General features: G+C 52.6%; 1 protein-coding gene across 4 annotated transcripts in view; it reads right to left on the bottom strand.

The window, feature by feature from the left end:
* The window catches only part of BCAR3 (BCAR3 adaptor protein, NSP family member), a 136698-nt gene that overhangs the window by 15574 nt on the left and 106402 nt on the right, over window positions 1-14722 (bottom strand). For all 4 annotated transcript variants that reach the window (XM_029947613.1, XM_029947612.1, XM_029947615.1 and 1 more), the window contains 4 exons: window positions 14276-14718; window positions 10031-10134; window positions 8297-8949; window positions 3060-3175 (listed from right to left, as the gene is read on the bottom strand). In XM_029947613.1, coding sequence (XP_029803473.1) covers window positions 3060-3175; window positions 8297-8949; window positions 10031-10134; window positions 14276-14718 — 1316 coding nt within the window. The remainder of the gene's footprint in view (window positions 1-3059; window positions 3176-8296; window positions 8950-10030; window positions 10135-14275; window positions 14719-14722) is intronic.

Here is a 14722-nt window from a genome sequence, read left to right as displayed (position 1 = left end):
TATTAGTCCCCTTGTCATCGCCGTGCTTCCCGTCCTGGGTCTGTGAGCTTGACCCTGGTAGAGCAGGACGAGGAAAGGAAGGGCTGTTGGCAGATACGCGATTTCTGTTCTATGAGGGTCTGACTTCACAAGGAAATTCCTGCTGGTTGGCTATTCAGTCTTTGTCCACGTCTCCATTCACGTTTTGGCCTCTTGACCTGTCACAGACTCTGCATTCTTACCTCCTCATCCCTTCTTATGTCCCAAGACCCCTACAGTCCTGCTGGGTCGAGCATATTCTCTCGTTTCCTGTTCCTTCCATTCCCCAGTCCAGGGCGCAGTGGAGGTGGCCAGGGCTCCCCTCCTCTGAGCCCCTTATCAAACTCTCTGCTGTTCGTGCCGGGCCTGCTTGGGATTCTCTCTCTGCCCCTTCCCTGCTCCGTCTCTCAAAATAAATAAATAAACATTAAAAAAATATTTTAAAATAGTACTTGTTAATACAATTGTCTCTATGTGCACATCTTTCTCTGTATCTTGGTCCATTTTGTCTGTCTCGACCTCTCTACCTTTTTCTTTCTTCTTCCTAATGTCTTGATGGATCCTAACACAATTTTTATTTTTTTATTTTTATATATTTTTATTACTTGTTGAATTTATTCAAGTTTTATTTTTTACTTATTTTTGAGAGACAGGGTGCAAGCTGGGGAGGGGTAGAGAGAGAGACACAGAATTGGAAGCAGGCTCCAGGCCCAGAGCTGTCAGCACAGAGCCCGATGGGGCTTGAACTCATGTACCATGAGATCATGACCTGAGCCACCCAGGCGCCCCCTCAGGAGTTTTCTTCTTTGTAAAGTGTTAAGGGTGAGCTGAGGATCTCAGATGTTCCTTTTAAATAATAGTAAATAAGCTACTTTCCCATGTTGCCTTCAAGTGATTCTTTCGTTCACTGTTTTTTCCCATGTTTTAAATGGCTCTTAATAAAAGATAGGTTCTCTACATCTTTAAAACCTGGCATCATATTAGTTGAGTAATTATATCCATTCATTCAACCAACACGTGCCTGAAACCTCCTGCATATACGCTAGAGGAAAAACAATGAAGCATGGCAGGTCTGAGGCAAGAAGGGACACTAAATCTTCTGACAAGGACATCTCCACTCAGCAGGCCTGGCATGGGTGAGGTGGTAAATTAAAAATAAAGGGTGGTTTGTATTTGATTCTAAAACACAAGAAGATGATGTCATTTGACACTCTGAAATGGCTGTAACCTTGGCCTTTATTTATTTAGTCAACACACTGTAATGAAGAAAACCCCTCCCCAGACTCTGGCAGGCAGATCCCCCAGGTCAGCCCGGGCAGGAAGAAGCCAGGGAGAGAGGCCCCAAGCAAGCGGCGCCCAGGAGAAAGAGGAAACAGATGGAGCCGGGAGTGGAATTCGCAAAACAGCCTGGAGAACCCCCCGGCCTGCCGACCTCAGGCTGAGCCCGAGCAAATGTCCAGCACACCTAACGACATGATAAAGTAAGGCCTGGAACCCTGGGAGATTTCAGCTGAAATGCATCGCATGGGAATCAGCTGTCTCTGTTGAAACGGTGAGCACTGGCCCCAGAACAACAGAGCGCAAGCCAGTAGACCTGAGAGCAGGCCCTTGGGGTGTGGGGAGGGGAGAAGATGCCTGGAGAGAGAGGCTAGGATCTAAGAACGCCTGTAAGGAGAAGTAGGAAAATTCAGAAGTGAGGCCTGCAGTTCTCCAAAGGCATTAAACAACAAAGATGCCTGAACAAAGCCAAGGACCATTTCCTAACCTCCTGCCTCCCAGAAGCCTTTGCTTAGGCATTCTGGGTATCTCCTATCCATGGCTGTGAAGCCAAGTCAACAGTGGCAGGAGGGTCCTTTAATCGACTTTCCAGCCAGGTAACCTTGAGAGCAGCTGTTCGGACCCCCTGGGCTACCTGAGATGCAAGGGTCACGTTCCAGGGGCTGACATCTCAGACTGCGCTGTCCACTAGCCACACAGGGCTACTTACACTTAAAAAAAAATAAGTAGTAAAATACAATATGCGTCTCCCAGTCACTACATTTCAGGCTCTCGAGAGCCCCATGTGGTTAGTGGCTAACTGTAATGAGATGAAAACATTGCAGCTGCCACAGAAAGATGTCACGGAAAGCCGTGGGCCGGGGCTGGCGGCGGTCGGGCCTTGCAGCCTCTAAAGCATCACTGGCCGCCCTCTTCTCACGGGAAGCCGGGGTCTCAGCTGTCCGTAACAACCCCTGTGTGTGCCGTGACAGCTAGGAAACTGGCTGGACAAACGGAACACTTAATATAACAAGACAGTCTTGCCCAAATCAGTGGATTTTGCTTGTGTGTCAACAAGTCCAACTTCTGTGGTGATAGAGGAACTAGTCTAGCACTTCTCTCCCTCCCTCCCTCCCTCATTTCCCTCCCTAATCCTGCTGAATGTAATCAAAGGACTTTGCATGCTCTTTGAACAACTGTTCCACACTTGTGTTTAAGGTCTAAGTGCTTCTCTTTAAAACATGCCTCACTAATTTCTTTTTAATTTCGAAATATCCAGTGTTCACATGTTTGGGCTTTAAAGGACAACCTGGGCCCAGGTATTTTGGGAGCCTGTGAGAGAGGGCAGGAAGGCTGGGAGGTCCGAGCGCCACTACCTCCTGGCCGCCCCTCAAAGAAGCCATCCATTGTTCAGACCCTGTTCCTCCCAGCCTTTCCCACAAACTCCCACTTGTTCCTAAAGCAATCTTGAACTCAGAAGAGACAGAGGAGCCACAGCTCAGTGAGGTGGCGAGACGTCTAGTCAGTCGGCCTGCAGCACCCCAGCCCCCTCGCCCCCCACCCCCAGAGTTCTGTGGGCAAGGGCCAACCGTCAGTTCTGTCCTCCACTCCCTCCTGGGGCCAGGACTGGAATGTGTTCCTTGTTTCCTGACTTCCTCTTCGCTGTCTCTTTGTGTGTCTCCAGGAATTCTCTGGCTCAGGGTTCTGCTGGAAGTGAGGAGCTCCAGGGCGGGGGTGCCCCTCTGCTATGGCGGGGCCGGAAGTGCAAGGACAGCACTGCTTACCTTTCCATTATGTCCAGGCGCAGCTGGTGGCCATACGGCAAGGTAATGAGTTCCAGCCCTGAGCTCACGCCCATGTTCTTCCTCATCTCTTCGGAGACCTCAAGTATCCTAGCGACCTGTCAAGAACATGAGTTAAAGCAGACCGTGCAACACGAAGGTAGTGCATGGAAAGAAATACACTGAACTGGGACAGGATGCATGCACTTGTCACATTTCGTTTTGAGCAGCAGCATCCCCAAATACAGTTTCCAGATGTGACTTGGAGGATTCTAAAACACCACTGGGGTCTAAATGCTGGGAGGAAAGCACCTTGAGTGGTCTGCAGAATCTGCAGATTTGGTGTTTCTGCCCGGCCGGAGAACGGTATAGTTCTGCCAGCTTTTGTCTAACACAAGCCGGATCCCACGGCCAACAGCAGGGCCGCCTGCGCACAGAGCGATGAGCCCCCGCGGTGACACGGCAGACTGTGGCCAAATGCTCTGCTCCGCTGCTGCGGGCTCCGCCGTTCATGTTCTCACTTAACAGCAGGCCTGGCTGCTATTCCCCTTAATTACGCGTCTCCTGGGCTCAGTAAACACACCGTACGTCTGGAAACTATTAGAGGCATGTACAGCGATTTGAAACCCGGGGTCTCAACACACCCACTTCTCCCGCGGAGAGGCCTTTGTCTGTCCCGGCCAGCTCTCACCATCTTGGTTCTAGCGTGCGATCACAGTTTGGGCACCGGGTATTAGTCAGCCATTTATAGTTATTACATGCTGCCTCCAAATGTTGAAACCGAGTCACGGCATGTCTAATGCCAGGCTAATGACGCTTCCCAGCACACTGGTGTCTAATAGCATGACTACCAGCTACGGTGGGTCTAACCAAGCCTGGACACACGGTGGCCACGGGCCAGCCATGGAGTGACTCCTCTCCTCCACCTGCTACAGCTGTCCTGGACCATAATGATCTGAGGCAACTGAAGAGGCCAGATGTCTTCATAATGGTCCACACAAAACATGTGAAGTTTGGCTGATATTATTAACCCTGACCCTTCACTTCTGTGGTCAAGCAAAGCAACCACTGTCAGCCCTGAGGAAATGAACCTGTGGGCATCAGCTATCCAGTGGTGGACTGGGAAACGGGATACAGAATTCCTACTAGGCTCTCTGGGCCTCGGTTTCCCCTTCTCTAACATAGCTTCTAAGTTCACCTTTCTCAAGGACTTTGTAAAGGATCAAATGACTTTAAAACCTCTAAAAGCTATTTGAAAATACAAGTTGTGAGTCACTGGCCTGTAGAAGAAGGAAGAATTCTGGCTTGATCTCTGGAAAGGGATTTACACCTTGACCATGGCAAGGCGGCCCAGATGCATAACCCAGCCACTTGACGTCACGTACACTTTGTTTAGGCAGCTGCCTCATTAGAGGCTCCAGATCCAGCTTCTGGGTGGTGGGCACCCTCCAATTCATGCACACACTATGTAATTCAAAGGTTGATCACTGATTCAGTTTTGTTCTGGAAGCGCTAGTAATCAGAGTGATTCCTGCTCTGAGAGAGAAGCCTCCAAGTCCGTTTGCCTTCAGTGTAAGCATGTAATCCTCTGGTCCCTTTCCTGGGGGGCTGCCAGGACATGCCAGCACCTGCCTGCCCCAAGGCTGACTGCGGGACAAGGGGATCCTGAGCTCACACGGCAAGGCCGTGATTAGGTCCCCTGGGAAATGCCCAGAGCTGTGCAGCTCACAGATACAGAGGAGGGATGGGTGCTTCTAGAGCATTTACTCTGAGATGGACCCGGCAAGCAACAACAGTGTGCCACGATGAGGCATTCCCGTCCCCGCTGCTCTTCTGACCTTAGCTGTCCTATCTGCAGGGCTTCCCATCCCTGCCTGCTCCTCATCCCTTCTTCGGGAGCTGCTGCAGGGACCCAGGGGGAGCGCTGACCCTTCTCAACTGCCGAGGGACCTTCCAAACTATAATGAGATCGCCTGGCTCTGCCCACCATTTCTGCCGCTCTCAGCAGAAGACTCTCATCTGGACTATGCACTTAAGGGCCTGTGTCCCTCACGGAGCTGCAAATAAAAGGAGGCAATAATTTGGCACCAGAAGTAGAGCCTTAAAAACATTCAAGTAAAGACCTGCTAGTGCCTCCCCTCCCGCACCCCTGTCCCCACGTCACTGCCCACACGGGGAATCCTCTGTAAACGGAACCCTTGACGCCCGAATCGCTGCACATGTCTGTTGTTTCTCACTCGGAAGATTCTTTCCGCATTTTTCATCTGGCCGATTCCTATTCAGCCTTGAAAACTCTCTCCGACATCCCCTCCATGATCTTCCTTCCTTCCCCCATGTTCAAGACCCTGCCGCAGAGGCCCCAAGACTCCTGTACCTCCCCCTGCAGAGCACTTCCCGCCTGGGTTGTGGTCTGAATTCCTGCATCAATGTCCCTCCCCACCCCCCTCACCATGGCTGGCCTGGCCCACAGTCCACGCTCCATCAAGGCTGAATACCCAAGGCTAACTAAGACCTAGCCTCATTCTGGGCCAGGCATGGTGTGGGGGGGCTTTACAGAAGTTAATTTTTTTTTTAATGTTTTATTTATTTTTGATACAGATAGAGACAGAGCATGAGAGGGGGAGAGGCAGAGAGAGAAGGAGACACAGAACTGGAAGCAGGCTCCAGGCTCTGAGCTAGCTGTCAGGACAGAGCCTGACGCGGGGCTCGAACCCACGAACGTGAGATCTGACCTGAGCCAAAGCCGGAGGCTTAACCAACTGAGCCACCCAGGCGCCCCCAGAAGTTATTTTTCTTAATCTTCACAACTACCTGGACAGCTGGTGTTCTCTTCCTCTTTACAGGCGGAGAAAGTGGAGAACCTGAGTTCATCCCCAGAGGCCAACTCTAACATATGGGGCCCCACTTGCAACAAGTGGGTAAAGAAGACTGCACTATGCGTGAGGCCAGGGTGGTGCCCGTTTGCAGGGTGAGAGGGGCTCAGTGGACCCCCAACCCAGCCAGGCCCCAGGAAGGGGCTGGACACGGCTGGACACGGCTGGACAGGCAGCCTGGAGACGCTTAGGACCACCCACTGTCATGATGGTCGTTCTGGGCATCAGCCCAGGGTGGGAACCAGCACTTGGGCCCCCCGTGCTGCCCAGTGCCTGTTCTCAGCTTCCAAGTAGCCATTACATTTGGAGTGGGGAACAACAGCCCTCATTCTGTTTCCCTCAGAGATGCCTGCTCTGTTGACAAAGCCCTGAAAGTCAGTGGCTCCAGGAGGAGAATCAGGAAGTACGGGGTGGCAGGGGACTCAGGAGGGAGGGAAAAACACTGTCAACAGCTCTGTCCTTGGAGAATGAAGGTGGGCACAGTGAGGTGGCCTCCTGCTCCGGGTCTCTGCCTCACTGCACCAGGGGGCTCCTAAAGGCAAATGGGGGAGGGGCAACCAGGAGGACAAAATGCAAAGAAAGAAAGAGAGCAGGAAAAAGGGCAGACTTCATGCTCCTTCAGTTGAGAACACACTTGAGGTGGTAGGAACATTCCAGACCCTCCTGCCAATGGGTGATCAGGCATCTCACCTCCTCCTAGACTCTCCTAGATCCTCCAAGCCCTGTCTGAGGTCACGGGGAAGGATTCATTCCCTCCTGGGAATCAGACTGGACCACTTCTGCACAAGGAGCTTCCTCTGTGGAGAACTCAGGCAGGTGCACACCAGACTCCTGGCCTGCTGGAGGACCAGGGCCGGGCCAGGTAACTTGAACAGGAATCTTAAATCCTCTTACTGCCCGAACAGGTTTAGCCTGCTTTAATGTGAGGTAAAGATTTAATACGACCTGTGAGCACTGCCCAAGGACACCCAGCCAACCACGTGAGCAAACCTTTGTTCTTCAGCACTGCCCCTTTCCTGGATCCTTCCTCAGGGCCCCTCCCCCTGCACAACACACAACACACACACACAACCCCCCCCCCCCCCCGCCCCCCCCCCCCGCCCCCCTCAAGTTCCAGGCCTGGTTCAATACTACTTTCAGGAAGGGGTTTGTTTAGCCCAGAACAGCTAGTACCTTCTTGAAGTTCCTCAAGGCTGTTTTGGGAGGCTTCCTGCCTCTGTGCGAGCTCCGAGCTCCGTCAGCTGGGGACTCCCTAGGGGAGCGCTCAGAGTCCAGATTTCCTGTCGTGATTCATGACCCAGGAAATGTATTTAGGAAAACTCAGCCCCTAAACAGGCCCTGATGTTGAAGCTAGTTTCACTGCTGCCCACGAATAAGGGCTTCAAATTTCACGACGGCCTCACCTGTCGCTCCAACGCACGGATCTGTCTCTACGCTGGGGGACAGGCTGAGCCCACGCCGGCCTCAGACACCTGTTTTCTAGAAAGCTCTCCCTGAAGGATAATTTTGCTGTGGGGTCACCTATGAACAAAAGCTGCCATATCTAAAAGATACACAACCTATCAAAAATGATAATTATGGAAACCTATTTAGTCACGTGAAAAACAGTCATGATATGTGTTCAATCAAAGACTCAGGGTCTAAGACAGTAGGTTTAGAAAAAACTAAAATCAAATCAAATCATATGTTTAGGCCTATACCATTTCTGTGGAAAACAAACACACACGCTTGAAATTATGTACACATGTCTGTTTGCAGAGTAAATGTTAACAGTGGTGATCATCAGGAAACTAGACTATTTGGTTTTAATTTTTTTCTTTTCTCTTAACCTGTATTTTAGTTTTTCTAAATCGAGCAAGTAATTACTTGTGAAAAAGTCAATGTAAAATAAAAAATGTTTATTCTAAAGCCCATTTTAGTAACAATAGAATATATACATAGTGCCTGTGTGTGTATAATGTATAATAAAATAAAAATAACCAAGGCTCTGCTACTCCAGAAAGTACATTTTCATCTACAGTCGGCTCTCCTTGGACTTGACTTTCCCAGCTCTGATGGAGCTGAGGCCAGGAGAGAATTCCAGAATCAACACCAGCTGGGAGAACTCTGCAGCCACTGCGGAGGCATGGCCCGCAGCAGGAGCCTGCCAGCCCTCTGCCCGAGGTGATTTTTACAAGCTTCCTGCCTGGGCAAAGGTTGTTCCGGGCCTGCGCTGCCCACCCTCTAAGTAAATCCCCACCCAGGTTATCTTCAGACTTTTTCTATGAGCAAAGCACTTAAAGGATAAGGTGGAGTGAGGCCCAACCTGGCATTCCCCCTTCCAAAGTTTCAGAAGCCAGACCACCAGCCACCCGTCCGGGCACTTACCACGCAGTCCCTGCTCAGCATGTGCTGAGCGATGACCTTGGGGTCATTGTTGGTGAACAGTTCTTTTGCCCGCTTCAGCATTGCTGTTTCCAGGGGCTTGTTCTCAGGGGGAAGGAGCTTTGACTCGAAGTCATTGGGTCTGAATGAGGAGGCAGTCTCCAGTCGGGGCGGCACAAACGCGCCCTCGGCCTCCTGCCCCAGGTCCAGCTGCGTGACCGGTGCCTCCCAAGGTGCAGCCCCAGCATCATCATCAAGGGTGCAGTAGTTGATGCCCGAGTTCCGGGGCCCTGGTGCCCCGTTCAGCTTGGCCGTTAGCAGCTCCACATAGCTGTCCTGGGCACACAGCGGTGGCCTTGCTCCTTTGTCACAGCTGGCAGCAAAGCCTGGGTTCAGTTCACAATAGTTGGCCTCAGAGTTGAGCCAGGTGGATGGAGATGGCGGAGCCTGGAGGACAGGTGCCTTGCAGGGCTTGGGGGGTGGTTTGGGACACAGCTGGCTGTCTGAGCCCCTCAGGGCCTCCCCTGCCCTCGCGTCCGAGGAGACCCTCCGAACCACCGCTGGGCTCAGGGTGGGCTCACTGCCCGTCCTGAAAACGGGTGAGTTTGGGCAGGGGCTTGTGTCCACGCCTGGGGACTGAGGGGGCAGCTTACAGCCTGTGGAGGACATGAGAGGGTCAGGAGAAGCTCCACTGTGCAGAGAACACAAAACAAAACTGGAGTGACCACTCCCCAGCCCTCAGTGCATGCCCTCGGGTTTCGATTTTCTACTTCCCAAAGACAGCTCTGTGTGACCGGCCCACACCCAATCTAGTGCAATCTAGGGCATCTCGAGGGCCAAGCCACACCTCGCTTCTGAGGGGGTTCTACCAACAGCTGGGCTGCAGGGTCACCTTCTGGTCTGAAAAGATTAGTACGCTCAGAACAGGACAACACGTGGAACTGGAGGGCAGTGAGTAATCTAGTCTCACCCTCAGAAACCGAAATCTTTAGTCACATAGCATGAGGGCCTGAGTCACTCACACAGCCTGTGGCATCTAGCCAGCTTTAAGGGCGAGCTGGAGACACCAGAGGAAGGCAGGACAAGACGGTGAGATGCCCCACACACAAGTGGCTCACCACGGGGCATCAGGAAAAGCACCCTGTGGTCCCAAGGAAGGTCAGCTACAAAAACAGTGAACGACGACCCAGGGCTTACTAATATAGTTGCTTACGAGGTGTCCCCATCTCCCACACTCCCTCACTCCTCCAGCTGTGAAAGAACGGAGAGGGAAGGGGTGCTGGACGGCTGCTCCCCCAGGAACCCAGCACTGACCCAGCCCCAGAGATCCTGTCTCTGCCCACGGAGGGCACAGAGACAGCAGGTTCATGTGTCATGAAGGCTTCCAGTTAGTGTGGGTCAGAAAACTTGTGTTCAAATGCTGGCTTAACCACTTGCCAGATGGATAACTCTGGGTAAGTCATTCAACCTCTATGCCTCAGTTTCCTTGGCAACTAAGAGAGGATGAGCCTTCCTGCCTTGAAGGGTTGTTGTGAGGCTTGAGTGCTAGCACACATGAAGTGTCCAGCTCGGTGATCTGCACCTGGATATAGTTCTACAAATCCCTCACCCTCCTGTCCACAGGCACGGAGCCTTGTGTTGTCCCCAGATCAGGTGACCGGAAAAAGCAGGGAAACAGCCTGAAGGCGATCAGGCTAACACTGTCACCCTCCTCCTGGGAAAGTCCCAAAGACCTACCAATGGGCAGGTAACTTTCCGACTGGTGGGCTTTCAGGGATAAGGCTCTTCTGTCCTGCATGTGATCCAAGCAGGCTGGCTGGCTCCCGCTTTTCTCCTTATTTCTGAAGCAAAAGACCAGTGGAAGAGAGACATGTCATTAAATCATAAAACCTTTAGGCAGCGTCATGGAAAGTTTTTAAGAGAAATGACTGCTTAGAAGGCAAGTGGTACAGCACATCCCAACAGTAAAGGAATGTCTGTTGCAGGAGGAAATTACTGCCGGGGGCGGTCGGCACAGGACCGTGCCCTGGGCTCCAACGCCCCGTCCTCAGGACCAATCCAGTCAGGTCCTAGGCTGCCGCCTCTGAGCCCTTCCATCCGGTTGAGCAGAGCAGGGTCAAGATTTTCACGATTCTCTCAGGAAAAACTGATGAACTGGAATGTGTACTTTTAACAGAGCTTAAAATTACTTACAGACCCAGTTGGAGTGATTTGTTCAACTAAAATGCGTTTTCTACCATGCCTCATAGCATCAGGAAGGAAGCCGGGGGGCTGCCTGCATTTCAGCTCAAATCTCCACGTCCCCCAAAGAACCCACTGGATCACCCTGGGACACTGTCACTCTCATCCTCCTGGAAGGACCAGGGCCCCGTGGCTGACCTTGTGCTGACCTGGGGAAGGGCCAAGCCTGCACACCAAGCGGGCGCCGAGAGGCACCGAGTGCAGCCACACAGGGAGAAGGCGATGGTCACGTTCCACACAAGTTGCTAGCACTTCTCTGCTCCCTTGCCTAGTCCCTCTGGGAATTTCTCTCACACCAAAACACAGAATCTCTCCTTTGCTAGGAAAGACTGCACTGCACCTGCCAAATTGTAATGACCTTTCATCGGCCCTCCCACAAGCTTCTGTTACAGAAATCTCAACGTTCTTTCCTACCTTTGCAAGCACGGAAGGAAAAAGCAAATAAACCAAAAAAAACCCCAAACTCCCAGCGACAGAGAAATTCCAGCAACCCCTCAGAGATAAGGCTGGTCAGAGGGCAAATTCCAAAAGGCAATGGCTTCAGCCAGGCAGTACTTATGCAGTGATCTTCAGAGCGGCCAGACTCCACGGGCCCAGAACACCCACCGGGGCCACTCTCACCCTGGCTGAGAGCACACACTGCCAGCCAACCAGCGGGGCTGACGTCAGGGAAGGTGCGGTGCGGGCAGGCACGGGAGGGCGCTTCCTTGTTGAACCCACCCCACCCTCACATGTGGACACTTCTATTGCTGCAAGAAGTGACAGGGCTCAGGGAGTTCTGCTTTCAATGGGCAATCAGAAAAGTGGCTCTGGGGACGCCTGGAAAGTGGCTCAGTTAGGTGTCCTGTTCTTTTAAAAAAAATTTTTTTTTTAACATTTATTCATTTTTGAGAGACAGAGATAGAGTGCAAGTGGGGGAGGAGCAGAGAGGGAGACACAGAATTGGAAGCAAACTCTAGGCTCTGAGCTGTCAGCACAGAGCCCGATGTAGGGCTCGAACACACAAGCGGTGAGATCATGACCTGAGCTGAAGTCAGACACTCAACTCACCGAGCCACCCAGGTGCCCCCTAGGTGTCCTATTCTTGACATCAAGACTCAGGTCTTGATCTCCTGTCCCGTGTTGGGCTCTGCGCTAAGTATGGGGCCTGCTTGGGATTCTTTCTCTCTCTGCTACCCCCCCCCCATTAATAAAAAACAAAAGAAAGAAAAGTGGCTCTGTTAGACCTGCCTCATTGACTGAGAGACCTTCTCAGTCTTTCTTTCATTTTTTTTAAAATGTTTTTTGTTTATTTTTGACAGACAGAGAGAGACAGCACAAGCAGGGGAGGGTCAGAGAGAGAGGGAGATACAGAACTGAAGCAGGCTCCAGGCTCTGAGCCAGCAGTCAGCACAGAGCCCGATGTGGGGCTCGAACCCATGAACCATGAGATCGCGACCTGAGCCAAAGCCGGACGCTTAACTGACTGAGCCACCCAGGTGCCCCATTTCCTTAGAAATAAATTTATATTTGGGGGCGCCTGGGTGGTTCAGTTGATTGATCCTCTGAGTCCTGATTCTGGCTCAGGTCACGATCCCAGGGTTGTGGGATCCAGTCCCAGGCTCCGAGCAGAGTGTGGAGCCTGCTGGAGATTCTGTCTCTGTCTCTGTCTCTGTCTCTCTCTCTCTCTCTCTCTCTCTCTCTCTCCCTCTGCCCCTCTCCCACCCTTGCTTGCTCTCTCTCAGAAAAAAAGAAACAATAAAAATAAATTTAAACTAATTAATTAATTAGTTAATATTTTAAATCTGGTCACTGAGGGTAGACCAGGAGGCAGGCCTCCTTCCCCAGCGCCCCACTGGGCCGGAGTTGCGTGCATTGCCAAAAACTCCCTGACTCTGTTCATGACATTAGCTTTCTATTAGTTGAGCAGCCAACCCCACAGTCACAAAAGAAACAGAGGAAAAAGTACACCTTTAAAATTTTAAGGGATCTCAAGTCTTTTCTTAGTAATAAGAACAGAGACTTTCTATATGTCACTTCTTGCCTCCCTGCCTGCAACTGAGTCCTACATCTCACTGCCCTCCAGAAAAATCATATTTATTAAGATTATCAACACCTACACTTACTGTCCTTTAATATTTATTTTTGAGAGAGCGTGAGCAGGGAGGGGCAGAGAGAGAAGGGGACAGAGGATCTGAAACAGGCTCTGCGCCTGCAGCTCGGAGCCCGCTGTGCGGCTCACACACCAGAGATCATGCCCTGAGCTGACATCAGACTCTTAACCCACTGAGCCACCCAGGCGCCCCCTAGGTAGCGCTTTCTATGTACCGGCACCAAGTCTTAAATCATTTAACCCTCACAAGCCCCATCATTCCAGGTGGGGAAAGTGAGGCCCAGAGAAGTTATGCAGCTTGATCAGTGGTGGACCAGCATTTGTGCCCAGGTAGGCAGGGTCCACAGCCAGACGCTGACTAACATCTACCAGAGCTTCCGAGTTGCACACGACCTGGTATGTGTTACTCAGAGTCCTGAGTTGGCTTCTGAATCTTCGCAGTCTACAAATTATAGTTTACGGCATTTCTTCCTGTCCAGAAAGAACACCAACGAGTGGCACCAACGAGTGGAATAAAACACGCTGGTTTAAGTATGTAAGTTCAGACGCAAGGGAGCCGGACAAGGGGAGCCGTGTAACCAAGCGCCTGGGGCCAGACTTCACCGACCAGGCCTGCCTTTCCCGGCTCTCCTTCTCCGGAACAGTCAGACGGCAGGCACAGCGCCCCGCTCCAGAACACACAGGTCCGGTGTCAGACAGCACGTGCCACTGGCAGTCCAGGGCAGGGGGGTCCCGGCTATTCCCAGGTTCGGGCCACGGCCCCCAGGCTCTCAATGTCTCCAGCTCTCTTAGGTCTCTTCTCACCTGCCGTAAGGCTGAACTCTCCTCCCAAACCCCAAAAATGTTGCTGGATACTCAGTACTCAGCAAGCCCACAGCTGTATCTCAGATGCAGCACCCGCTTTCCCCTCTGCAGTCCACCCCTTTTCTGGGCCCTCCTGTGGTCCCCAGCTTGCCCTTCTCCACCCGCACCGGAGTCCCAGGAAGCCAAGGTCCCAGGCTCTCCCTCTACTGTCCCTGCACACCCTGACCCTCCATGGCTCACTAACTGGTCTTCCTGCTCCAAGCTCTCTCCTTGCCCCTCTGGCACATCGCTGCCCTGTTCTATTCTCGGGACACCCCGTTAACCACATCGAGTCTTTGAGGCTTCCTCAAACCTCTAAACCTGGCTCCAAGGCGTCTGCGATCTGGCTGTGGTCACCCCCCAGAGCCTGCCCCTACCAGCCCCTTCCATGGCCCTCTGTTTCACCCCCACCGATCTACCCACGCCAAGTAACTCTTGTCCTTTCCTATCGCCACACGCATGCTCATGCTGAGCCCGCACCTGGACCGCCCTCCCCTTTGCAGCGTCTATCCAAACCTTCCCTAGCCTTCAGACCAGCCAGAATCCTCCTTCCTTCCCAAATCTCTCCTGGCCAACCCTCCTCTCTTCCTCAGCAGCTGCCTTACATTTAATTTTGGCACTAAGTCAACTGGGAAATAATCATGCACTGCCCCATGACAGCTCTTCCAATGCCACTCGGCATTCTTAGTGACATTCTCTATTGTTCTCCCCCTTGCCATGAGCTCCTCATCCACCTGAGTAAACCCAGGCGCGTCCAGAGAGCCCCTCACGGGCCCAGTACCACCCCACCCAAGGCCGTGACCCACCTGATCAGGTTTCCCCTGGATGAGCTCTGCTCCCGGGCCTGGACGCTGCCCATGGTGAGGCTCAGCCTCTTGCCCACGTCGGGCCTGCCCTCGGTGAGGCTGCCCTCCCGGGCCCGGCCTGGGGAGGTGCCGTAGCGCTCCTCCAGGCACCGCAGGGGCACCGTCCTGTTGATGGGCTGGAAGATGATGGCTCCGCTCTGCTGGGAGATGGGCCGGCGGTTGCCCACGTAGCAGCGCACCAGGCCGGGAATGGAGTCGAAGCTCTCCGTCTCAAACTGGTACTGCACGCGGCTGTAGGCCTCACTGAGCCGCAGGACCGTCCGGTGGATCTTGAAGTGTTGAGCAAGGTTCTTCCACTGACAGGTCAGGACAAAGTTTCCGGGGCTGGACAGAGAGTCACGAACCAGGAAGTCGCCATCTCGTTGCACGAGGTTTTCTGACACCTTC

Source organism: Suricata suricatta, chromosome 8 (genome assembly GCF_006229205.1).
Source record: "Suricata suricatta isolate VVHF042 chromosome 8, meerkat_22Aug2017_6uvM2_HiC, whole genome shotgun sequence".
Lineage (NCBI taxonomy): Eukaryota > Metazoa > Chordata > Mammalia > Carnivora > Herpestidae > Suricata > Suricata suricatta.
The sequence above is the reverse complement of the archived record's forward strand: the minus strand, read 5'-3'. Positions and strand labels throughout refer to the sequence as shown.